This window comes from Pseudophryne corroboree, chromosome 1 (genome assembly GCF_028390025.1).
Source record: "Pseudophryne corroboree isolate aPseCor3 chromosome 1, aPseCor3.hap2, whole genome shotgun sequence".
Taxonomy (NCBI): Eukaryota; Metazoa; Chordata; class Amphibia; order Anura; family Myobatrachidae; genus Pseudophryne; species Pseudophryne corroboree.
Window position 1 is genome coordinate 209,188,709 of NC_086444.1, and position 27,863 is coordinate 209,216,571.

The window sequence follows — 27,863 nt, forward strand, 5'->3', positions numbered from 1 at the left end:
ATCCACTTGTGAGCGAACCCACTGGTTGCTGAAGTTTCGGAGACGCGCCCCCACCGCACCTGGCTCCGCCAGTGGAGCCCCAACGTCATGCGGTGGACTTAGTGGAAGTAGAGGAGGATTTTTGTTCCTGGGAACTGGCTGCCTGGTGCAGCTTCTTACCTCTACCCCTGCCTCTGGCCAGAAAGGATGCGCCTCTGACCCGCTTGCCTTTCTGAGGCCGAAAGGACAGCATTTGATAATACGGTGCTTTCTTAGGCTGTGAGGGAACCTGAGGTAAAAAAGTCGACTTCCCAGCTGTTGCTGTGGATACAAGGTCCGAGAGACCGTCCCCAAACAATTCCTCACCCTTATAAGGCAAAACCTCCATGTGTTTTTTAGAATCAGCATCACCTGTCCACCTGTCCATAATACTCTCCTGGCAGAAACGGACATTGCATTAATTCTAGATGCCAGCAGGCAAATGTCCCTCTGGGCATCCCGCATATATAAGACGACGTCTTTTATATGTTCCATGGTTAGCAAAATAGTATCCCTGTCGAGGGAATCAATGTTGTCTGACAGGGTATCAGTCCATGCTGCTGCAGCACTACACATCCAGGCTGAAGCAATAGCAGGTCTCAGTAGAGTACCAGAGTGTGTATACACAGACTTCAGGATAGCTTCCTGCTTTCTATCCGCAGGCTCCTTTAGGGCGGCCGTATCCTGAGACGGCAGTGCCACCCTTTTAGATAACGTGTGAGCGCCTTGTCCACCCTAGGGGATGTTTCCCAACGTAACCTATCCGTTGGCGGGAAAGGGTACGCCATCAGTAACCTCTTAGAAATCACTAGTTTCTTATCAGGGGAACTCCACGCTTCTTCACACAAATCATTTAATTCATCAGATGGGGGAAAAGTCACTGGCTGCTTTTTCTCCCCAAACATAATACCCCTCTTGGTGGTAACCGGGTTAACGTCAGAAATGTGCAATACATCTTTCATTGCAGTAATCATGCATCGGATGGCCTTTGTAGACTGTGCATTTGTCTCATCCTCATCTACACTGGAGTCAGACTCCGTGTCGACATCTGTGTCTACCATCTGAGCCAGAGGGCGTTTATGAGCCCCTGACGGCCTCTGAGTCGCCTGGGCAGGGGCGGGCTGAGATCCCGGCTGTCCCAAGGCTGCTGCGTCATCGAACCTTTTATGCAAGGAGTTGACACTGTCGGTTAAGACCTTCCACATATCCATCCAATCAGGTGTCGGCCCCGTCGGGGGCGACACCACACTATCTGCCCCTGCTCCGCCTCCACGTAACCCTCCTCATCAAACATGTCGACACAGCCGTACCGACACACCGCACACACACAGGGAATGCTCTGACTGAGGACAGGACCCCACAAAGTCCTTTGGGGAGACAGAGAGAGAGTATGCCAGCATACACCACAGCGCTATATAACACAGGGATGTACACTATAATAAGTGATTTTTCCCAATAGCTGCTTACTTATCTTATTTGCGCCTAAATTTAAGTGCCCCCCCTCTCTTTTTTACCCTTCTTGTATCCAGATACTGCAGGGGAGAGCCTGGGGAGCTGCTTCCAGCGGAACTGTGAAGCGAAAATGGCGCTGGTGTGCTGAGGAAGAAGGCCCCGCTCCCTCAGCGGCGGGCTTCTGTACCGCGTTTTGTGTGACTTAATGGCGGGGGTTTGCACACATATACAGTGACAGACTGTATTATGTGTATAATTTGTGCCAAAAGGTATTATAATTGCTGCCCAGGGCGCCCCCCCCAGCGCCCTGCACCCTACAGTGACCGGAGTGTGTGGTGTGCTGTGGGAGCAATGGCGCACAGCTGCAGTGCTGTGCGCTACCTTAATGAAGACAGGAGTCTTCAGCCGCCGTTTTCGTCGTTTCTTCTGTCTTCTGGCTCTGCAAGGGGGACGGCGGCGCGGCTCCGGGAACGGACGATCGAGGTCAGGCCCTGTGTTCGAACCCTCTGGAGCTAATGGTGTCCAGTAGCCTAAGAAGCCCAAGCTAGCTGCAAACAGGTAGGTTTGCTTCTCTCCCCTCAGTCCCACGTAGCAGTGAGTCTGTTGCCAGCAGATCTCACTGAAAATAAAAAACCTAACAAATACTTTCTTTTCTAGCAAGCTCAGGAGAGCCCACTAGGTGCATCCAGCTCTGGCCGGGCACAGATTCTAACTGAGGTCTGGAGGAGGGGCATAGAGGGAGGAGCCAGTGCACACCAGATAGTACCTAATCTTTCTTTTAGAGTGCCCAGTCTCCTGCGGAGCCCGTCTATTCCCCATGGTCCTTACGGAGTTCCCAGCATCCACTAGGACGTCAGAGAAAAGTGTATATTTGCCCATGTACACTGTAATAGTGCCCATACACTTATGAGATAATCGGTGCTGTCCTTCGATTTCGACCACATCTGTGAGAGAAATCGAAGGATTGTATGCACATTTTAGGTACCTTGAGACGCGATGCGCGGGCACGCCGTTCGAATATCGCGTCTTACGATATTATGTGCTGCACTTAATATCTCTCGCATCGCAGTGCGATCGCATGTGGTTTTAAACCCACATGAGATATATCGCACTGCGATGTGTGATGGGCACTCGGCGGTGACGTGATTACCATGCGATCTATCGCATGATCGCATGGTAATCACTATGGCAGTTCAGGTGCAATTTTATTGCACCTGAACTGGCGGTGCGATGCCCCGCGATGTCGCGTCGCGGGGCATCGCACAAGTGTATGGCCACTATTACACCAAGAAGAATGGAGGTAAAGGAGCCTGGTGGTGGCTGGGATGCCCTTCTACAACTGATATCACTTTGCTGTGCAGGTGACACTTTTTAGGGGAAGATAAGAGAGAAGCTGCATTAGAACTCTTTGTGTTACTATAAAGTGGGTTATCCATGACGGACACATCACACATTTTTTGCTTACACCCCATGGAGGTGCAAACAAAAACTAAAAAGTTCTAGCTGTATTGTTCGATGTTAATTTGTATCCCTTTCAGACATAAGCCAAAAACCCATGTTTTTTGACCCTGGTTAAGCTTATATCTGAAAGGGTATACCTAGGATGACAGTTCTGGGTCCTGTGGCTCTTCAATCGACCAGGGTTATTCCCGGGACTAGCAAACCGGGTCAGTGCCCAGGCCCTTGTCTGAAAGGTATGACCTGGGTCATACCTCAAAGGAGCTGATTGGCGGGGACAGTAGGGCTTGGAGATTACATCATCTCCAAGTGCCCACTGTAAGCTGGAAGACCTTGGTCTGTTGTGAAGGGTGACCCATGTGTGAATGGGGACAAGTACAAAGCCCCGGTTCAACCCGTGCTCAGTGTCCCGTGTCTAAGCAGAGTTAAAGCTGGGGTATTATGTCTGAAAGGGGTATTACTCTACCCCTTACAAAAAGTTTTTTTTTTAAATTAGTTTCTGACAAAACCTTCGTGAAAACTCCTTCTGGAATTAAAAGCCATACTGTGCTATTATATACAGTACCTGGAGGGTTCAGGTGCAAAATTATTATGACTATATTGCAAGTAAAAATAATTACCATTGCAACTTCTCTTTATTCTGAGTTATAGTCAAAGCGTATTCAATTAGATGCTTTTCACCGGTTGCAGCTGTTTTATATTTTTCAAACAAATAGTCCCATCCTTCAGGTGTCTGAACGCCCACAGAGTAGACCGCCATGACAACATCACGTGGCAAGCTGCACACAACATAACAGAGATGATGGAATAATAAACAAAACACAGGCATTCGCAGAATGAAAATATAGGTCTGTGATGCTGGATGCGGTTACAGAGTCAGTAACATCTTGTTAGAATTTAATATATTGTAAGAGGACAGTGATGGTTGATCTACAGTAACAGGCCATTTATTGTTAGTATAGTACACACTTAATTATACAGGTGCTTCTCTGTGGATCACATACTGTGTATTTTTTTATTTGAAGAAATTGATAAAGAAAAAGGAAATAAACATACAAAATGACAGAATAACAGACAATGAAGCACTAAGGGCCTAATTCAGACATGATCGTAGCAGCAACTTTGGCCCTCATTCCGAGTTGTTCGCTCGTTATTTTCCTTCACATCGGTGCGATTTTCCGCTAACTGCGCATGCGCAATGTTCGCACTGCGGCTGCGCCAAGTAAATTTGCTAAGAAGTTTGGTATTTTACTCACGGCATTACGAGGTTTTTTCTTCGTTCTGCTGATCGTAGTGTGATTGACAGGAAGTGGGTGTTTCTGGGCGGAAACTGGCCGTTTTATGGGAGTGTGTGAAAAAACGCTGCCGTTTCTGGGAAAAACGCGGGAGTGGCTGGAGAAACGGGGGAGTGTCTGGGCGAACGCTGGGTGTGTTTGTGACGTCAAACCAGGAACGACAAGCACTGAACTGATCGCACTGGAAGAGTAAGTCTCGAGCTACTCAGAAACTGCAAAGAAAAATCTTTTTGCTATATTGCGAATACTTCGTTCGCAATTCTGCTAAGCTAAGATTCACTCCCAGAGGGCGGCGGCTTAGCGTGTGCACTGCTGCGAAAAGCGGCTAGCGAGCGAACAACTCAGAATGAGGGCCATTGTTAGCAGATGGGCAAAACCATGTGCACTGCAGGAAGGGGGGAGGGGGGCAGATATAACGTGCAGAGAGTGTTAGATTTGGGTGGGATATATTGTTTCTGTGCAGGGTAAATACTGGCTGCTTTATTTTTACACAGCAATTTAGATTTTAATTTTAACACACCCCACCCAAATCCAACTCTCTCTGCACATGATATATCTGCCCTCCCCCTGCAGTGCACATGGTTTTACCCATCTGCTAACAAAGTTGCTGCTACGATCAGGTCTGAATAAGGCCCTAAATGTGTGCAATATGGCAGCAAACATACATCAAAAGTGAAGGAAAATATTACATATAGCACAAATAGTCCCAAATATTGAAGGCAAAAAAAAATATATATAAAAATATGTATGCATAGAAATACAGTATGCCAATACGAAAGGGAAATATGAGAGTGCAGGCAATCATAAACCCCAAACCTAAACTCTACCTCAGGAATCCAAGGAGGTGTCATTTGGCGAGAATCAAATTTTATCGCCCCCGATCTCCCATCTAAAGTGACGGGAGATCGCAGGAGGGCTATATAAATGTCCCCCGTTTTCGTGCTGATCGTGTCCATAGCAGTCAGGTTTAGCCACGTAAAGCGACTTAACCCGACTAAACGCTTTTGCATGGTGCGATAAGTCCCGTTTCGGAGCACAAACTAGTCAATTTTCGAGCATTTCAACTCGTCACCCCCGAGGGCAGCGAGCTGAAATGCTGATGTCGCGCCCCCGTCGGCAGCAACATTTTAATAGCTGCCAGCAGGCGGGAGGGGGCGATAACAAGTTTTGGAGTATAATTTACTTATTGAAGGATAAGCAAAGTAAGTACTGTTGTCTGTATTATGCAGGAAACAGCAGGGCATCTCTGTATATAGACATTATGGGGTCAATTTACTAAAAATCCATTTCTGACGATTAGATGATTTCTGTGATTTCCTGTCAATTTTTCAAATCTGATATTTACTAAAGGCAAAATCAATGGCAAATCAAGTCGAAAATTATTTAACATTCCAATAGACAGAAATACACCATTGGAGCAAACATTAACTTTAAATAGACACAAATAGAAATCCAAAAACTTACAGCAATAAGATTGCAGTAGTGTTCCTTGATCTCTCTTATTATTAGTATAAATCTCATTTTAAACTCTGTAATGATAATGAAAATACCATTCCAAAGAGCTTATTTATCAAATTTATTTTTACAAAAATAATGTGGAAAAGAGTGTTTTCACACACTTTTAACGTTATTTAAGTATCACCTAAATGTACTTAAGGGCAATTTCACATTTTGTTTTTGTAACCAGATCACATTTCCCATACTTGTAATGGGAAATGTGATCTGCCTAAATTTACTAAAGATAAACTGTAAAAAATAAAAAAAAGAGGATTTTGGTACTTACCGATAAATCCATTTCTCTGAATCCTCTAGGGGACACTGGAGTCCTATACAGTAGGGGTGTGAACTTGCAACCGGAGATGTGGCACAATCTAAAATTAGCAATGTCTGCACAGCCGGCTCCTCCCCCCTCCCTCAGTTTGGCAAATTTGACTGAGAGAATATGACATTGGGGGTCATTCCGAGTTGTTCGCTCGCTAGCAGATTTTAGCAGCATTGAACACGCTAGGCCGCCGCCCTCTGGGAGTGTATCTTAGCTTAGCAGAATTGCGAATGAAAGATTATCAGAATTGCGAATAGCAAATTCTTAGCAGTTTCTGAGTAGCTCGAGACTTACTCCTACACTGCGATCAGCTCAGCCCGTTTCGTTCCTGGTTTGACGTCACAAACACTGCGTTCGGCCAACCACTCCCCCGTTTCTCCAGACACTCCCGCGTTTTATTCTGGCACGCCTGCGTTTTTCCGCACACTCCCAGAAAACGGTCAGTTTCCGTCCAGAAACACCCACTTCCTGTCAATCACACTCCGATCACTTCAACGATGGAAATTCTTCGTTCGGACGTAAGTAAATCTACTAAGTATTGTGCTAAAATACTTAGCGCATGCGCATTTTTGCCTTAATCGCTCCGTTGCGAAAATCGGCAACGAGCGAACAACTCGGAATGACCCCCATGATACTATAGCACATGGCAATGAAACCGAACCGTACAACATATCAAACAGCATCCAAGAAACTCTTAACCGAAAAACTAACGCTGTTTGTACGAACTGTTTGAACAAGAACTTTGAACACAGCAGTTGACAGCACCGAGGCGGGCGTCCAGTGTCCCCTAGAGGATTCAGAGAAATGGATTTATCGGTATGTACCAAAATCCTCTTTTCTCTTTCATCCACTAGGGGACATTGAAGTCCTATACAGTAGGGGACATCCCAAAGTTATCCCCTGGGGAGGGAGTGCTGTCGGTGGCCTGTAAAACTAAACGTCCGAACTTAGAGTCTCCGGATGCAAAGGTATCAAACTTGTCAAATTTCGCGAACGTGTGGGCTGAAGACCACGTCGCCGCTCTGCAAAGTTGAGTAGTGGAAGCACCTCTGGCAGCCGCCCATGAGGCACCCACTGATCGGGTGGTATGAGCACCCGTCTGAACCGGAACCTGTTTGCCACAGGAAATATAAGCTTGCCAAATGGCAAGTCTAATCCATCTAGACAAAGACTGCTTAGAAGCTGGCCAACCCTTCTTAGGCCCATCATAAAGAACATACAAATGGTCCGACTTTCTGAAGGAAGACGTAACTTGTACGTATACCAGTAAAGCTCGGACAACATCTGGAGCTACCGGCCCAGTGTGAATACATCTGCACGAGGTGTGTGCGAACTGTTGCCCTGGAAGCCCAGGTAACTGATCTAGAGCAAACGGTTACGCGACTGAGGGAGATTCACAATCTCGAGCGTAGTTTAGACAGAACGGTGGAGGAGTTGCGGGAGGGGTCACTGGTAGAAGAGGATGATGATCAGGTAGCCAGTTGGGTCACAGTTAGAAGGAAGAATAAGAGGGGGAGGCACGACATCTCCGAACTATCAAACCCGAACAAATTTGCCCGATTGGACGAGGAATCGGAGGATGATAGCGAAGAAATGACGGTGCCGGAGGAGACTGCTCCCTCTAGCATCCAGAGGTGCGGTCCCTCTGGCGCGGTTGGGATAAAAGATAGAGAGGTACCTAGTCAAATGGTGGTGGTAGGGGATTCTATCATCAGGAAGGCAGATAGGGCAATCTGCTACCGGGACCGTGATCGCCGTACAGTCTGTTGTCTCCCGGGTGCTCGGGTACGGCACATCGCGGACCGGGTAGATAGATTGTTGGGAGGGGCTGGCAAAGACCCGGCGGTCTTGGTGCACGTTGGCACCAATGACAAAGTTAGCGGAAGGTGGGATGTCCTTAAGAAAGATTATAGGGACTTAGGAAAGAAACTGAAGGCAAGGACATCTAAGGTAATATTCTCGGAATTATTACCCGTGCCACGCGCTAGTCCAGGGAGGCAGAGGGAGATTAGGGAGGTAAATGTGTGGCTTAGGGATTGGTGCAGGAAAGAGGGGTTTGTGTTCCTGGAACACTGGGCGGACTTCTCAGTCAGACGCCATCTCTTTTGTCGTGACGGATTGCACCTGACTGAGGAGGGGGCAGCGGTGCTGGGGGGAAGGATGGTTAGAAGGTTAGAGGAGATTTTAAACTAGGAGCCTGGGGGGAGGGTTTAGCTAAAAACTACGGGTCATGCAGTGAGAATAGTGGGGATGGCGGTAGTAAACAAAATGGGGGAGAAGTTGGGGGGAGGGTAAGAGCAGGCAGTAAGGTTATTAACATGGGTACTAAAAGGGATTTTACCAAAGCACTAACCAATGACGATTACAGGTCATCCTTGCCACATAAGGTGAAAGATGTCCCTAATGCAAGGGAAAATACTTATCTTAGTTGTATGTATGTAAACGCCAGAAGCATTACTGGTAAAAAGGGTGAACTAGAAATACTTGCAGCAAGCAAACAGTATGATATTATAGGCATTACTGAAACTTGGTGGGATGAATCTCATGACTGGACAGTCAATCTAGAGGGCTATACACTGTTTAGGAGAGACAGACTAAATAAAAAGGGTGGAGGGGTGTGTCTGTACGTAAAGCAGTTTTTAAAACCTAATATATGGGAAGATACTCAGGAGGGTACTGTAGACACTGTTGAGACACTATGGGTAGAAATTGCATGCGGGGAAAAAGGAACAAAAAAGTTAGTATTGGGTGTATGCTATAGGCCGCCTGGTATCAACGCATCTGATGTTGAATTGTTACTAAAGCAAATTGAAAAAGCAGCAGGAGTAGGAGACATAGTAGTGATGGGAGATTTTAACTATCCAGAGATAAACTGGAAAAACGATTCATGTGATACTGCTAGGGGCAGTATGTTTTTAAACACACTAAATGATAACTACCTAGTCCAACTAATTGAGGAACCAACTACTGTAGGTACAATGCAATCTTAGACCTGGTATTAACAAACAATCAGGATTTGGTATCGGGTATTATAGTAGGGGAACCCATAGGAAACAGCGACCATAATATGGTCACATTCAATATCAGTTTCTACAAACAGCCCTATACTGGCTCAACTAGGACTTTAAATTTTAGCAAAGCAAATTTTGAAATGATGAGGGTATTTTTCAGGGATATTGAATGGGAAGGTTTGTTTTTAGGAAAAAATACTACGGAGAAATGGGAGGTACTAAAATTCCTGCTAGCTAAAAATACACTCAAATATATTCCTATGAGTAGCAAAAAAGGGAATAAAAATCATAAACCGATGTGGCTTAACAAAAAGATTAAGGAACTTATGGGCAAGAAAAGGCGAGCATTTAAAAAATACAAATCTGACGGGGAAGCAAAGTCATTTCAGCACTATAAGGAATGTAACAAAAATTGCAAAAAGGAAATAAGAGCGGCTAAAGTAGAAACTGAAAAACTAGTAGCAAAGGAAAGCAAAGCAAATCCCCAAAAATTCTTTAAATACATCAATAGCAAGAGATTAAAAAAGGAGAGTATAGGCCCTTTGAAGGACACGTTGGGAGGCTTAAGCAAAAATGATAATGACATAGCGAACACACTAAATGAGTTTTTTCAACAGTATTCACTAGAGAGGACCCAATTCAGGGACTGACACACAATCTCAATAAGGACAATATCACACTGATAGGTACTTATTTAAGCGAGGAAGTAGTCTGTCACCGATTAAAACATTTAAAGATTAATAAATCACCAGGGCCCGATGGTATTCATCCAAGGGTTCTAATGGAGCTTCACTCTGAACTGGCAAAACCGCTATCTCTGATCTTTGAGGATTCAGTTATATCAGGTATGGTTCCCAAAGACTGGCGTATAGCGGAAGTAGTGCCTATATTCAAAAAGGGAAGTAAAGCTGAACCAGGTAATTATAGACCAGTTAGTCTTACATCTATAGTGGGGAAAGTATTGGAAGGTATTCTAAGAGATAGTATTCAGAAGTTCCTTGAAACCAATAAGGTCATTAAAAGGAATCAACATGGGTTTATGAAGGACAGATCCTGTCAAACCAACTTACTTGGCTTTTATGAAACAGTAAGCGCAAACCTAGATCAGGGTAAAGACGTGGATGTAATCTTTTTAGACTTTGCCAAAGCGTTTGATACTGTACCACACATGAGACTTATATACAAGCTACAAGAATCAGGGCTAGGAAACACACAATATGCACTTGGGTCAAAAACTGGTTAGATAATAGGAAGCAGCGCGTTGTGGTTAATGGATATTTTTCAACTTGGACTGAAGTGCTAAGTGGTGTGCCGCAAGGCTCAGTATTAGGACCGCTATTGTTCAATATTTTCATTAACGACCTAACAGAAGGTCTAGAGAGCATGGTGTCAATTTTTGCAGATGATACCAAATTGTTTAAGGCTATAAATACAGAGGAGGATGCCGAGTCTCTTCAGAACGACTTAGTTAAATTAGAAGCATGGGCAGCCAAATGGAGAATGCGCTTCAACACAGACAAGTGTAAGGTAATGCACTGTGGTAACAAGAACAAAAATTACACCTACCTACTAAATGGGGTAAAACTAGGGGATTCTGTACTGGAAAAGGACTTAGGTGTCCTCATAGATAGCAAGCGAAGCAGTAGTACCCAAAGTAGGACTGCAGCAAAGAAGGCTAATAAGATATTAGCATGCATAAAACGGGGTATTGATGCTAGGGACGAGAGTATTATACTCCCATTATATAAATCACTAGTGAGGCCACACCTTGAATACTGTGTACAGTTCTGGGCACCGTACTACTAAAAGGATATCCTGGAGCTTGAAAAGGTACAAAGGAGGGCGACCAAACTAATTAAGGGCATGGAGACGATGGAATACAAGGAAAGGCTTGAAAGACTAGGCATGTTTACATTGGAAAAGCGGAGACTAAGAGGGGATATGATCAACATCTACAAATATATAAGGGGACAATACTCAGAGCTTGCGCGGGACCTGTTTTTGGTTAGATCAACACAGAGGACTCGTGGACACTCGCTCAGGTTAGAGGAGAGGAGATTCCGCACAATACGGCGTAAAGGCTTTTTCACGGTAAGGACAATACGTGTTTGGAATTCCCTGCCCGAGGGAGTTGTAATGGCGGAATCTGTCAACACCTTTAAGAATGGGTTAGATAAATTCCTATTGGATAAGGATATCCAGGGGTATGGTGCATAGTCATGCATTATAGTTACTATTTAGTCAAATCATCATGCAGAGGACACCACAAATAGGTTGAACTCGATGGACAATTGTCTTTTTTCAACCTCAGATACTATGTTACTATGTTACTATGTAACATCCAAGGACATGTCCCCATCTGCGAGACCCTGGAAAGATGGGACCACAATTGGCTGGTTTACATGAAACCCTGAAACAACCTTAGGAAGGAAATCTGCTCTTGTACGGAGTTCTGCCCTATCCTCATGAAAAATTAAAAAGGGACTCTTACACGATAAGGCTCCCAACTCAGAAACCCGCATGGCCGAAGCTAAGGCAAGCAATAGTGTGACCTTCCAAGAGAGATATTTCAGGTCTGTTCTTGCTAACGGCTCAAAAGTTGGTGATCTCAAAAATTCCAACACCAAATTTAAGTCCCATGGTGCAGTAGGAGGACGAAAAGGGGGTTGTATCCTCAGAACCCCCTGTAAAAAGGTTTGAACCTCTGGCAAGGATGAACCGCTGTTGAAATAGGATGGAGAGAGACGAAATTTGAACCTTCAGAGAGCCCAGCCTCAGTCCTACATCTAGACCGGCCTGAAGGAAGAGTAGAAGTCTGGATAAGTGGAAGTTCGTCGAATTCCACCCACGTTCTTGACACCAGTCCATGTACCTCTTCCAAATCCTGTAGTAGTGCATGGCTGTGACCGGCTTCCTAGCGGCAATCATCGTAGGAATGGCCGTTCTTGGTATCCCTCTGTTCCTTAAGATCCGGGTTTCAATAGCCACGCCGTTAAATGCAGCCTGTTCAGGTCTGGGTGTTGGAACGGTCCCTGAGATAGCAGGTCCTCTCTCTGAGGTAACCGCCAAGGATCTTCCGCTAGTAACCCTCGCAGGTCTGAGTACCAACTCCTGCGGGGCCAATCTGGTGCGATTAGAATCGCCCACACTCACTCTCGTTTCAACATTTTCAGAACCCTGGGTATGAAGGGGAAAGGCGGAAAAATGTAAACCCTCCTGTAACACCAAGGAAGTGTTAATGCGTCCACTCCTTCTGCTGCTGGATCTCTTGTTCTGGACACATATCTGGGCAGCTGATGGTTTTGCCGAGACGCCATTAGGTCGACTTGAGGTAGACCCCATCTCCTCACCACTAAGTTGAAAATCCGTGGATGTAGGCACCACTCTCCCGGATGCATGTCCTGGTGACTGAGATAATCTGCTTCCCAGTTCTCCACACCTGGAATGAACACTGCAGAGAGGATGATGTTTCGCCTTTCTGCCCACAACAAGATCTTTGTGGCTTCCTGTAACGCCATCCTGCTCTTTGTTCCACCTTGACGGTTTAGGTAAGCCATCATTGTGACATTGTCCGACTGTATCTTTAAGTGTTGACCCATGACTAGGTCTTCGGCTAAGAGAAGCGCATTGTAAACTGCTCTCAGCTCAAGAATGTTTATGGGTAGTCTGCTCTCCTGTACCGTCCACCTGCCCTGAAACTGATGTTCCTCCAGGACAGCACCCCAGCCTCTGAGACTGGCATCCGTTGTTAGGCTCCTCTAATCCCAAATGCCGAATCTTTTGCCTGCTGCGAGATTCCTGTGCAACGACCACCAAATTAAGGAGGTTCGTATGCACGGTGGAAGTCGGATTCTTCTATGTAGAAGCCAGTGCGAACCTGCTCCCTGAGCAATGAGGTTCATTTGGAATGGTCGGGTATGAAGTCTGCCGTACTGGAGAGCTTCGAACGACGCCACCATCTTCCCGAGAAGTTGCACACAGAGGTGTAGAGAAACAGTTTGTGTCCTCAGTACCTGAGCCACTAATCTCTGTAGGTCTTGGACCTTGTTTTCTGGTAGGAATACTCTCAATTGTACCATGTCCAAGATGAGACCGAGGAACTGAATCCGTTGGGTCGGCATGAGGTTGGATTTCTGGAAATTCACAAATCTACCCATGTCAAATGAGAAATTGATGAGATGTTCGAACATCCTTGATCAGCTGTTCCTGAGATGATGCCTTGATCAATAGATCGTCTAGATAAGGTATAATCATGACCCCCATCAGTCTCAAACCTGCAACCATGATCTTCGTAAAGATTCTTGGGGCTGATGATAGACCTAACGGCAAGGCCCTGAATTGGTAGTGATCCGTCACCAGTGCGAACCTTAAGTAAGCCTGGTGGGGAGTCCAGTTTGAGATATGCAGATATGCATCCTTTATGTCCATGGATACCATGAACTCGCCTTGTTCTAAGCCTGCAATGACCGACTGGATTGATTCCATCTTGAATCTGTAGACCCTTAGAAACTGGTTTAAAACTTTTAAATTGAGTATCTGTATGACCGCCTGAGGGCACCGAGACAATCCCGTTGTAAAAAACTGACTGTGAGGCCTCTGTTGAAAATCCAGTTTGTACCCCTGTGAAATGATGTCGTTTATCCAAAGTTCTGGTGAGGTGTTGGCCCAGATGTCCCGAAAACCTTCCAGACGTGCGCTCACCAAGGGGGATCCCACTTGTCCAACTCTGAACTAAAAAGCATCTCACCCCCAAAGGGGATGGATTCTACCGCCTTCTTGGTGTCAGAGTCTCCTTGCCATTCTCTGAGCCATAAAATCCGTCTAGCCGATATGGCCGATGCGGAGATGCGTGATGCTATCCTGCTAATATCCTTTGAGGCTTGACACAAGTATGAAGCAGATTCTCAAATGTGTTCCGCCAGTTGGGTAATCTCTTCTAAGCTATTTTCCTCCTAAAAAGCCTGTACAATACGTCCAGACCATGCTCCCATGGCCTTGTTGACCCAAGCACAGATGATCGCAGGTCTCTGTGCTGCACTTGCTGCTATGAAAATTGACTTTAAAGCTGTGTCAACTTTACGATCTGAAGCATCCTTTAAAGTCGTTATATTAGGTATTGGTAAGATTGTCTTCGCCGACAACCTTCCTAGGAAAGCATCCACTACTGGTGAATTCTCTCACTTATCCATTACACCCTTAGGTAGGGGATAAGTTACTTGAAACCTTTTTGGAAATTGAAAGCGTTTGTCAGGTCATTTCCAAGCCTCCTCCATTTTAGATTGGAGGGATTTAGGAATGGGAAACACTGCTGAATGCGGTTTTTGGTATTCGAACAATTCGAATTCTTCTGGCTCCTTTACTTCTTCTACCTTGAAGTTTAGGATCTCCTTTACCGCTTCAATTAAAGACTCAAGACCTGAGATTGCCGTGTCCTCTTCTGGAAAATCGGCGTCTAGGTTAGATTCAATTAACTCACCTTCCTCTGTATCAATGAGAAGACCCTCTTCCTCCTCTGATTCCGGTATAATAGGAAGAGGTCTTTTAACTGCCTTGCGCACATTAGTTTCTGCATGTGCGGGCGGTGTTAATTTGATGAGAAATTCCTCCATCGTCTTTGAGAATCCCGCAGCCCATTCCGATTGCTGCTTGTGTGATTCTGCCATCTCCTTAGAGATTCTATTTGCAAGGTTGTCTTCCCATGACCTAGCCAGAGCACTGCTCCCAGGTGGAGCATCCTTGTCTAAGCAGGAGTCGCACACCCCGGAGCTGCCAACACGCGTGCTCTTCTTGTTACATTTTGTACAAACATAACAGGTCTTGGAGGTCTTGGTTGCCTTAGACATGCTGTTGAAAGCCCTTACCAGAGTATTACGCAGCGCTTTCACCCTTTAAACTAGGAAGAGAAAGACTGTGAGAGATGACGGAAGCGAAGGTATCAGATCCGGCTGGAATTTTTTTTTTAAATTGAATAAAAAATAAAATAAATACAAAATAAATAAATAAATAAATTAAAACACCAGCCAACTCGCAATCCCCACACCCCAACTGTAAATCAGCTACGATGTTAGAGTTGGTATCCGCTTGCTTCCGTGTATTTTCTTCAGGATCTTTGAAACAGAATTCCTTTGAAAATATAATCAGTAAATTATAATTACTTCAGGAGATCCTCACATAACATAATATGTATTCTATACCAGCAGAGGGAGCTGTTAGCATAATGAATATCTCTAAGCATATATATTTATATTAAGTCAGAAACAGCAGGGGGAGCTATTCCTGTAAGAAAAGCCTTTACCCTGTGCAGACAATGCTAATTTTAGATTGTGCCACACCTCCGGTTGAAAGCTTTACACCCCTACTGTATAGGACTCCAGTGTCCCCTAGTGGATGAAAGAGAAATAGCAGAGGAAGTCCTGTGATAATAACGCTATCTTCAGATAGCATTAAGCAGTCTTCCCTCCAGTTCCCCTACTCCTGCACAGCCTTCTCTGCATGCTTGCAGTGAAGGCTCAGCACAGAAACACTGCTTGTGATCAGCCATGTGTGTCACAAGCTGATCACTGTGTAAAAACTCCCCAAAAAGTTACAAAATAAAAAAGAATACTTACCTGCACCCAGGGGCAGGTGATCCGGTGTGGGCCGCCGTTCATCTGATCGCTGTGCTCCTGCTGTGACCACCGATGCAGCAAATCTCTGTCCCTGCGTGCGATATTTGACACATCCTTGCGATGCATTCAAATATTGCATTGTGGATTTAGGTTAATTTATCACATCCCATCTGCATCCAAGATGCGGATTGTGATGAATATGCGGCAGCAGTAATTCCAGAAGATCCACGTACCAAGCTCTTCTTGGCCAGTCCAGAGCAATGAGGATCGCCTGAACTCTTGTTCTTTTTATAAGTTTGAAAATCCTTGGGATGAGTGGAAGTGGAGGGAACACATACACCGAGTGGAAGAACCACGGAGTCACCAGTGCGTCCACTGCCACTATCTGTGGGTCTCTCGACCTGGAACAGTACCTGCAAAGCTTCTGGTTGAGGCCGGAGGCCATCATGTCGATTTGAGGTACGCCCCAAAGACTTGTCACCTCTGCAAACACCTCGGGATGGAGGCCCCACTCTCCTGGATGGAGATAGTTTCTGCTGAGGAAGTCTGCTTCCCAGTTGTAGAAGATGTGCTGCCTGTCGAAGTCCGTTGTACGTGGCTCTTAGTTCCAGAAGGAAGGATGGATTCCAGACTTGACCACTTTCCTTGGAAGTTTTCCCCTTGGGTGAACGCGCCCCAACCTCTGAGACTTGCATCCGTGGTTAGAAGGATCCAATTCTGAATCCCGAACCTGCGGCCCTCGAGAAGGTGAGGCATTTGTAGCCACCATAGGAGTGAAATCCTGGCTTTCAGCGGCAGACGTATCCTCTGGTGCATGTGCAGGTGAGATCCCGACCACTCGTCTAGGAGATCCAGTCAGAAGGACCATGCATTAAATCTTCCGTACTGTAGAGCCTCGTAGGAGGCAACCATCTACCCCAGAAGGAGAATGCACTGATGAACCAATACCCGGGCAGGCTTCAAGACATCCCGGACCATTGATTGTATCACCAACGCTTTTTCCACCAGTAGAAACACCCTCTGCACTTCCGTGTTGAGGACCATCCTTAGGAAAGACAATCTCCTAGTCAGCTCCAAATGCGACTTTGGAAGATTCAGGATCCATCCATGATCCCGGAGCAGTCAAGTTGTGAGAGCAATGTTCTGCAACAACCTCTCACTGGACGATGCTTTTATCAGCAGATCGTCCAGATATGGAAGTATGTTCACTCCCTGCTTGCGTAGGAGTAGCATCCTCTCTGCCATTACCATGGTGAACACCCTCTGTGCCAAATGGCAGTGCCTGGAACTGATAGTGACAGTTCAACAGCGCAAATCTGAGATAAGCCTGGTGAGGCGGCCAAATCGGAATGTGAGGATACGCATCCTTGATATTCAGAGATACCAGAAATTCCCCCTCCTCCAGACCTGAGATCACCGCTCTCAGAGACTCCATCTTGAACCTGAATTCCCTCAAATGGGGATTTGAAGATTTCAGGATCAATATTGGTCCGACCGAACCGTCCGGTTTCGGTACCACAAAGAGGTTTGAGTAGTAACCCTTGTTTTACAGATGAGGTGGAACTGGAACAATAACATTTGCCTTTTCCAATTTTTTTAATGGCTTCCTGTAGGATAGCAAAGCTGGTAAGCCTGATTTGAAAAATCTGTGAGGTGGGAGTTTTTGAAACGCCAGTCTGTACCCCTGGGACAAATAGCTTGTACCCAGAGGTCCAGGCCTGATGACGCCCAGACCTGACTGAAAATTTCTTAGACGTGCTCCCACCTGCCCGATCTCCAGGCTGGGAGGTCCACCGTCAAGCTGAGGATTTTGAGGAAACGGAACCAGGCTTCTGTTCCTGCGAACCTGTTGGTGCAGGTTTCCTGGACTTTCCCCGACCACCTCTGAAGAAAGTGGAAAGGGGCTTGGGCTTTTTAACCTCTGCGGTCCGTAAGGACTACATTGTAGACGTAGGATAAGATTTCCTCGTTGGCGAAGTGGCTGAGGGAAGAAAGGTTGACTCACCCGCGGTTGCTGTGGAAATCCACGCATCCAAAGCTTCCCCAAACAGAGCCTGACCTGTGAAGGGTAGGTTATCCACACTCTTCTTGGATTCCGCATCTGCAGACCATTGGCGCAGCCAGAGCCCCCTGCGTGCCGAGGCAGCCATGGACGATGTCCGTGCATTCAGATGACCATGGTCCTTCATGGCCTCCACCATGAAAACTGCAGAATCCTGTATGTGACGTAAGAACATTGCAGTGTCACTTCTATCCAGAGAATCTAATTCCTCTAGTAATGTGCCTGACCACTTTACTATGGCTTTAGAAATCCATGCACAAGCAATAGTGGGCCTTAGCGCCACGCCTGAAGCAGTGTATATGTATTTGAACGTAGTCTCAATCTTGCGGTCTGCCGGCTCTTTCAAAGCGGTAGACCCAGGTACAGGTAAAACCACCTTTTTAGACAATCTACATACAGAAGCGTCTACTATAAGGGGGTTTCCCACTTTTTTCAGGGAATGGAAAAACAACAAGAACTCTCTTTGGGATCTGGAATTTTTTCTCCAGGTTTCCCAGGATTTGTCAAATAATGCGTTTAATACCTTAGACGCAGGGAAGGTAAGGGAGGCTTTCTTAATGTCTTTAAAGTAAGCCTCCTCTACCTGTTCAGGTACCTTGTCAGCAATGTGTAAAACATCCCGAATGGCCTCAATCATGAGTTGCACCCCCTTAGCAAGGGATGCCTCCCCCCCAGTATATCCCCATCACCGTCTCCCGTATCAGAGTTGGTATCCGTGTCGACTTCCATTATCTGGGCAAGAGCACGCTTTTTTTGGGCATATACCAGGGGATTTTGAGGAAGTAGTGGGAGCAGAATACGACAAAACCTCTACAGCCTGTGTTTCAGTCTCATTATGAGCAATCCTAGATGAAATCTGGTATATCATTCCCTTAATAGAAGACACCCACTGGGGTTCGGATTCAGAAGGCTGAGACAGTATATTGCATTCCTGTGTACATGGAATAGACTCCTCTGGAGATACATACTCTTCAGCACAAGATACAGAGTCCCTAGACATAGTAATGTGATATATATAACATGCTGTAAACACACACACGCAGGAAAATGTCATACACAGTTTCCCCCAAGTACCGTCAGAGAGAGACAGAGTTAAGGAGCCAGCCCACACAGCGCCCCAGTAGGCAGTTAAAGAATAAAAGCCTGGCGCTGACTGAATAGCCTTAATAGACTACACAGTACAATAATGTGATTAAAACACTCCCCCCCCCCCCTTCTATAACCCACTGGTACTGCACCGGATAGCTGGAGTTATGTGGAGGGTCAGCGCTCCCTTTCAGCGTCTCTATGGATGTGAACTGCAGGGACAAAATGGCACTGGTGAGTGCTGGATCAGCTCTGAGGAGAAGCTCCACCCCCTAAAATGGCGCATCTTCCCGCACTTCTAGAGATTATACTGGCCTGAGGTAATGGTTGCTAGCAGCAGTACAGTGTCCCTGATACAGTGCCCCTCACAGCGCCGTACAACAGTACCTCTGAGCCCTCCGGAGCGCAGTATCAGCGCTGTGCTCCCACCCTGATGCCGCCATTCTCACCGGTTCCCCGCTTGTTGGGGCGCCGTCGTCCTACTCACCACCGACGTCTTCTGGCTCTGTTAGGGGGTGGCGGCAGTGCTGAGGGAGCGAGCGGTCGCCTCAGGGGCTTTATACTTTATTTATATGGCGCCACAAGGGTTCTGCAGCGCCCAATTACAGAGTACATATGCACATAATCAAAACAGGAAACAGTGACTTACAGTTGACGACAGTATAGGACAAGCACAGTGTAACTAAGCATAACTACACCCGTAAATGACAGAGATAAGTTCCAGGTGGCCAAAAAACTGCGTGATTTGGGCAGTTGTGGATTATTAAAGTAAGAAAAGGATAAGCACATGAGGGAAGAGGGCCCTACTCGTGAGAGCTTACATTCTAAGGGGCCGGCTGTATTAAGAATATGGCCGCGGACCGTGGCTCTGCCTCTGTCCCTCCGTGGCTGCCCCACCGATGTGCTCTGTCTATCCGCGGTGCTGTGACCTGGCCCCCTGATCCTGACTACAGCCACCCGACCCCTCAAAAGGTACAGTTTGGGGAATGCAAAGGAGGAGGGGGAGCAGACAGTTGTGGGTAGGGGTGGCCCTGCCTTGTGAGGGTCAGTCCCGGGCCCCATCATTTCTGGTAGCAGCCCTGGATGCTACCACAGAAACTGTCCGCTGCTTGGCTGAGAGTGTCCAACTCTTAGCCAATCGGTGCTTCACCATTGTGTAATGCAGGGAACCACATGGGAAAATTAATTTCGGGTATTGTGAAGTACATACTGTACAGCAGGCCCGGTATGGCTCGGTCACTGCTTTTTTTGTTTTACTAAGACCTTGGACTACTACATGAACAAGGGGAAAGTGCACGTCCAAGGTCTGGGCTGACTTATTTGAGGATGTTTTATGAGATGGCAGGGGTTCCATAATGTGTGTCTCCCTGCTATGGCATAAACCCCCTGGGTGGTTCAGCCTGGTAATGGTTACTTGAAATTAGATCAAAATAGACAGTCAAAAACTTCCTTTTAAGAAATTTGTGATTTTGAGTGGAAAATGTTCCATTGATGTCCATCAATTTCATCTTTAAGACAAACACGATTCTTGTTAAATTTACACTATTCTACAACACTATGGATCCGATTCTGACTTTGTCGCAAAGTAAAAAAGAAAATCTAAATAAATAACTGCACCTGGACAAACCGTGCAATACAACGTTTGCATGCAGCGTAAATGCTGGCTGCTATTGCATGTAGCCCACAAATGCTGGATAGCATTACTGTTACACTGCAGTTAAGATCCCAACTGGAATCAGCCCCAACTGTACATACTGCCACTACTGCACATATTCTGCATTGTCTATCACACTGCCTATCTGTACGAAGAGACAAATGTTGCTAGAAAACTGTGTAAGTGAGCAGACCGACCTCCAAGTACCATTGGACTCCTGCCATTTCTTCAGGAGCTCCTCAGCCTTCTCTACACATGGCTGGTATTTGCGGAAACACGCAAAGAGAAGCAGGGAGCTGCGGAGCATCCTCTCAGATACTGTGCCATCATCTGTCCATGACTGTGCATCAATGAGATTGCGGAAAAGGTTTAAAATATATGCCTATGGCAGAGAACGAAATGTAAATCAGTAACTGCACCACAAATATCACATTACTCAGTGCACATACTGCAATCACTGGGATTACCTTCATTTGATCTTCAATCTCCTTCATGTCTCTCTTTTCCATTAGTTTATATATAGGAATCAGCTCATCCATTCCTTGGAACACCGGCATAATCTTATCCTCCTTGTGCAGGTATGTTGTTAGACTGAGAGCTTTGTCAATTGGTAGACGCCCAATGCTGGGGAGGTGGAAGCAAGTCCATGATTACATTATTATTATTATTATTATTATGGTGGTTAGGGGGAGGTCTCTGAAAATTGTAGATAAGGAGTAACACTGTATTGATAAATGGAAGGTAAGATTTATTTATACGTCAAGCTAATAAGTTATACTGTATATGCTCAAGAGCGTTTTAAGGGTTGGACATACATAAATGGACGTGGCACCACAGTATAATTGGCGTGACATAGGTGGAACAGGGTGTGCTCTATAGTACAGTAACTATTAAACCCGATTACTAGTACAATGCCTAAATAATAGACTGCATGCACCTATTGTGGGACGGGCAGTTGGACTACATGGTGGATGAATTGTTATAGATGGAAAGATCACCTTACAGGAGATGATTCTGCTTAAGGTAAAGGTTAGATGAGGGTTGTCCTCTTCTGGTGGCAATAAGTCTGTACACATTTTAGTGACTTACCTGACAAGCTGAAATGCATTGTTAATGAGACTGGCCCGGTCATTGCTGCTGATAGCCGCGTGATCCTCTTTCAGGAGTCTTATCAACACATCCCAGCCATCACCCTCATAATGTACAATGTAGTAGCCATTCATTCCTACATTGAACTTTATCCACTCAACCTCCTCTGCCAGGACCAGCACATCTAGAACAAAAGTACATTACAAATACCATAAGAACACAGACTTTGCAGAAGTCTATGGGACTGATTCTGAGTTGGACGCTGCTGCGACCATGTCAGTGTCTTTTGTCGTAGTCATGACTGCGACTTTATGCTAATGCAAGTATCAGCCATTCCCTCAGTGTAATGATGTGCGTCAGGCGGTGGAAGGGATGGGACACTCACTTTCAATGGCTGTAGTCATAACCTACAAAAGCACCACTGGGACTTTCACTAGCCCCATGCAGAATGTAGGTGCACAATCTCCGTCTGAGTATGGCCTCCAATGTATGTGACTAAGCATCTAGGTCCAAAAGCACTCCTGCCACACGCCCGTTACACCCCCATAACACGCCCATAAGATGGCATATCTATGTGCATCTCCACAGCCACCTCCCAGACACAGCCCAGGAACACCAAACACTTTCTTGTGACTCCATGGGACACTTGCGCAGTGCAATTTTTTAATGTTTATTTTTTAGGTATTTAGACGCATGCGCAGACCCCAAAAAAATCGACAACAGACGTGAACATTGCCATTAGGCTGCCCGTTTATACTCTCGTATATCAAACAAATAAGCATGCCCAGAAAACAAAACTGTTTTGCCATCATGCTCAATTTCTTTCAACTGTGATGCAAAAAACATAGATTGCTGTATTATTAAAGGGGTTTTCCGATTTTAAATAACCCCCTCAATATAATCTGCCAACCTCCTCCTACACCATGTAGCAAATACAGCAGAGTGTGAATGGAAAGGGGCACTTCATTTGTGCTATACTTAACCTACTTCTCTCTGGGAGATGCTCGGCAAGGAGAAGCAGATGGGTGGCTATGGGGGCAGGGCCAGATAAATGGTGTCATTAGGCCTCGCCCCCTCTGCAGGGACCATCGGTTTTGTGTATTTATCTCCGTGTTCTGCCCACCTCACTATGAAGTGGGCAGAATTCGGGAGGGGTACCCACTCTTCCGGAGGTGTGGGGGAATACCCGAAAATGTGAGTGTCTGCCGGCAGGAACGGGGAGAGTAGGCAAATACCCTTTGCAACCCACAGGACTGAGTTAATTATGCAACTCCTGGCTTCATGTGAAATTGGAGATTCTGGGTTGGCCCCCTCCAAAAGCAGAATCTATTGAGGAAGGGCAATCATATTTTTATGTAAATATCATGCTAGACAATAACTGCACCCACAAATGCAGCTTTATGTCATATTTCTCCGGTGTTTTAAATCACCAAAGAGTGATTTATGATCTAGAACAGGTGGTGATAGAGATCAGAGGGGAGACATGGAGTCACTATAACAGTTAAAAATACAATATCACATTACAGATGTGTCCTGATACATATTTGCTGCAGTCGTGCCAAACAACCCCTCTTGGCACGCCAGGTCCTGCAAGATTCTGCTAGCATCGGGTGAATTTTTTGCTGAAAATATGTCTAAGTCGCAATGCAATGTGATTGAGATGCATCAGGAGACTGTGTTGATTAATTTGATATATGACACTTGTATATCTGTGTTCGACTGAGTCTCTGAATCTGTATAAGAAATGCTACTATGTAGCAGCTGCAGCCTTTTCCCCAATACAAGTTCTGTTCCATGGGGGTAATTCCAAGTTGATCGCAGCAGGAAATTTTTTAGCAGTTGGGCAAAACCATGTGCACTACAGGGGGTGGGGTGGGGGGCAGATATAACATTTGCAGAGAGAGTTAGATTTGGGTGGGTTATTTTGTTTCTGTGCAGGGTAAATACTGGCTGCTTTATTTTTACACTGCAATTTAGATTGCAGATTGAACACACCACACCCAAATCTCTCTCTGCACATGTTATATCTGCCCCCCTGCAGTGCACATGGTTTTGCCCAACTGCTAACAAAGTTCCTGCTGCGATCAACTCAGAATTACTCCCCATATACAGACTCAGTCGCACACAGATATACAAGTGTCGTATATAACACTAGTCAGCATAGTCTTCTCGTGCATCATTATGCTGTGACTAAGATGCATCAATCAAAAATATTTCAGTTTGAATTTGGAAAAAGTTGTTCCTCACAAAGCCTATCGTGTTGTATATCATAGGAAAGGGCATAAAAAAACACAGTGAAAGGACACCGCTCCCACCTCTCCAGTTTAATTAGGAGAGCTGCTATGGTGATTTGAAAATATGCTGGTTGTACATTTTGGACAGATTTCTGAAAACTTTACATAACCATATTTTGGTAACGGCATGAGATATTTAAATATTTTGTAATCTTCTTAGACTACATATATACTCTCCATATACCAAATTTTATCAAAATCTGAGCTGGTGAGGTAAAATCAGTGTGTTGATTTGACACGGAATGACCCTTTGGCAAAATAAGATGCTCGATGTTAGCAGAGTTACACGGGACCCGTCAGTTCACTCACACTATGGGGTATATGCAATTGCGGTCGAATTCCCGAAAATGTCGAAAAACGGGACATTTTCGCCAAAAAAAAAAATTCGACAATGCAATTCACTACTTTTCGTCAAAAAAACGGACTTTCCAAATTCGACTTTTTGAAATTCGACATTTGTCAAATTCGACATTTCTGCAATTGTACAAATGCGGCAATTCGACAAAAGTATATTCAATTGAAGTTTGGAAATTCGACAACAGTGCTTTTAGACAGTAAATTTGTCATTTTCAATCCGCCACACTTTGGTGGCGGAATGTAATAAAAAAAAATTAAAACATGTTTTTTTTGGGTGTTTTTTTTATTGGTAATAGCATATCTATTTATATTAGAAGGGATTAGGTACTTGGTTTGTCTATTTTGGAGGCACAAGTATTATTTATATATTTTTTTTAAATATTATTACTATTCTTTTTTTTTTTTTTTAAATGGAATGGTAAAAATCAGAAAAAAAATTGCCTGAGGTCCCCCCTCCAAAGCATAACCAGCCTCGGGCTCTTCGAGCCGGTCCTGGTTCTAAAAATCCGGGGGGGGGGGAAATGACAGGGGATCCCCCGTATTTTTAAAACCAGCACCGGGCTCTGCGCCTGGTCCTGGTGCAAAAAATACGGGGGACAAAAAGAGTAGGGGTCCCCCGTATTTTTTACACCAGCATCGGGCTCCACTAGCTGGACAGATAATGCCACAGCCGGGGGTCACTTTTATACAGCGCCCTGCGGCCGTGGCATTAAATATCCTACTAGTCACCCCTGGCCGGGGTACCCTGGGGGAGTGGGGACCCCTTCAATCAAGGGGTCCCCCCCCCAGCCACCCAAGAGCCAGGGGTGAAGCCCGAGGCTGTCCCCCCCATCCAAGGGCTGCGGATGGGGGGCTGATAGCCTTGAGAAAATTGAAAGAATATTGTTTTTTTTCAGTAGTACTACAAGTCCCAGCAAGCCTCCCCAGCAAGCTGGTACTTGGAGAACCACAAGTACCAGCATGCGGGAGAAAAATGGGCCCGCTGGTACCTGTAGTTCTACTGGAAAAAAAATACCCAAATAAAAACAGGACACGCACACCGTGAGAGTAAAACTTTATTTCACACATGTCGACACACACACACACTTACCTATGTTCACACGCCGACCTCTGTCCACTTGTCCAAGTAGAATCCACGTGTACCTGTGAATAAAATTATACTCACCTCAATCCAGTGTCTGGATCTTTTAAAATAATCCTCGTACTTGGCAAAACAACAAAACGAACACCCGGACCAAACGGACTGAAAGGGGTCCCATGCTTACACATGGGACCCCTTTCCCCGAATGCAGTGACCCCCCCGTGACTGCTGTCACAGAAAGGTCCCTTCAGCCAATCAGCGAGCGCAACGTCCTGGCACTCTGCTGATTGGCTATGCGCGTCTGAGCTGTCAGACAGCGCATCGCAAAGCCTCTCCATTATATTCAATGGTGGGAACTTTGCGGTCAGCGGTGAGGTCACCCGCGGTCAGCGGCTGACCGCGGGTAACCCCACCGCTGACCGCAAAGTTCCCACCATTGAAACTAATGGAGGGAGCTGTGCGATGCGCTGTCTGCCAGCAGACGCGCATACAGCCAATCAGGAGAGTGCCACGAAGTAGCCCTTCCTGATTGGCTTAAGAGACCTTTCTGTGACAGCAGTCACGGGGGGGTCTCTGCATTCGGGGAAAGGGGTCCCATGTGTAAACATGGGACCCCTTTCAGTCCGTTTGGTCCGGGTGTTCGTTTTGTTGTTTTGCCAAGTACGAGGATTATTTTAAAAGATCGGACACTGGATTGAGGTGAGTATAATTTTATTCACAGGTACACGTGGATTCTACTTGGACAAGTGGACAGAGGTCGGCGTGTGAACATAGGTAAGTATGTGTGTGTGTCGACATGTGTGAAATAAAGTTTTACTCTCACGGTGTGCGTGTCCTGTTTTTATTTGGGTATTCTTTTTCCAGTGGAACTACAGGTACCAGCGGGCCCGTTTTTCTCCCGCATGCTGGTACTTGTGGTTCTCCAAGTACCAGCTTGCGGGGGAGGCTTGCTGGGACTTGTAGTACTACTGGAAAAAACAATATTCTTTCAATTTTATCAAGTCTATCAGCCCCCTATCCGCAGCCCTTGGATGGGGGGGACAGCCTCGGGCTTCACCCCTGGCCCTTGGGTGGCTGGGGGGGGGACCCCTTGATTGAAGGGGTCCCCACTCCCCCAGGGTACCCCGGCCAGGGGTGACTAGTTGGATATTTAATGCCACGGCCGCAGGGCGCTGTATAAAAGTGACCCCCGGCTGTGGCATTATCTGTCCAGCTAGTGGAGCCCGATGCTGGTGTAAAAAATACGGGGGACCCCTACTCTTTTTGTCCCCCGTATTTTTTGCACCAGCACCAGGCGCAGAGCCCTGTGCTGGTTTTAAAAATACGGGGGATCCCCTGTCAGTTTTCCCCCCGGATTATTAGAACCAGGACCGGCTCGAAGAGCCCGAGGCTGGTTATGTTTTGGAGGGGGGACCCCACGCAATTTTTTTTCGGGTTTTTTCCTGTTTTTTAAAAATCGGATCAAAATCCGTCAAATCGGCCGTTTTTCGACAGCGGGACTGTCGAATCCGTTTTTTATTGAATATGTTGAATTCCGGCACCCACTTGCCGGAATTCGACGGTCGAATTGTGTCGAATTAAAAAACGGGCGAAAAGTTGCCGCGAATCGCCGGTAATTGCATATACCCCTATGTGGCATATTAAGGCTAGGGGGTCTATTCAATTGAAGTCGGAACTGCCGTCTAGTCAGAAAGATGTCAGTTTCCGACTTTTTTTGGTCAAATCAGGATTCGACCTATTCAACGTTGCTACCATGACTTGTCGGAGAACACGTGGATTGGTGGATTAGCCGCGGATCCATGTGTTTTATCAAATTAGCGGCCAATTTCCAACAGGATTATCACCCGTTTTCGACAATGCTGATCCGACTTAAAAAAAAGTCAGATCAGTTTTGTCGGAAACGGGCAAAACCTGTCGGAATGGCCCGCTAATTGAATACTGCACTGTCGGATCCTCTCCGTCGGAAAGGATCTGACATGCATTGAATACACCCGTAGATATATGCGGACACATCTGTATACTGGTGTTTAAAAGTGCACAGTACTCTGCTACATGAAAGCAGACAGAAGCATGTTATCTGCACTTTCAGCATCTAATATTTATTATTTACATTGTTTTCTTTGAAAGCTCTGCTCCCTCTTTCAACATATACAGAATCTTCAGTCGATAGCAGCATTTTACCCAGTCCATATTGCCCATGGCCACGCCCCACAGGTGATTTAACAAAAACGCAATAAAACCCCAAATGTTCGACCCTTGAAATCTGGCATTACCGGTAAAGCCTCATGTACAAGCTACCTCTACATCCAATAGCAGGGACTACAGCAAACTATAGTCACCACATTTTACAGATCTAGCAGTGGAAATAAAATATTTATTGTAGTGACTTGTATACATATGTAGAAACATATAGGCAAAAAGCCTGTGTGAGCATGTGTAAAGTTCCCGGTAGGTCACCAGCAATAGTCAGACTACTGTAGGTCTGGGTCTCACCTTCGCCAGCCATAGAATGTGTTCATCTATAATCCGCTGCCCCAGGTTCTCATCTAAAGCTACTAGCCGGTAAGAACCTACTA

General features: G+C 45.8%; 1 protein-coding gene across 2 annotated transcripts in view; it reads right to left on the bottom strand.

The window, feature by feature from the left end:
* ERAP1 (endoplasmic reticulum aminopeptidase 1) overlaps window positions 1-27,863 on the bottom strand; it is a 351,733-nt gene that overhangs the window by 19,896 nt on the left and 303,974 nt on the right. For both annotated transcript variants that reach the window (XM_063964056.1, XM_063964055.1), the window contains 4 exons: window positions 21,556-21,739; window positions 20,934-21,090; window positions 20,664-20,848; window positions 3,549-3,707 (listed from right to left, as the gene is read on the bottom strand). In XM_063964056.1, coding sequence (XP_063820126.1) covers window positions 3,549-3,707; window positions 20,664-20,848; window positions 20,934-21,090; window positions 21,556-21,739 — 685 coding nt within the window. The remainder of the gene's footprint in view (window positions 1-3,548; window positions 3,708-20,663; window positions 20,849-20,933; window positions 21,091-21,555; window positions 21,740-27,863) is intronic.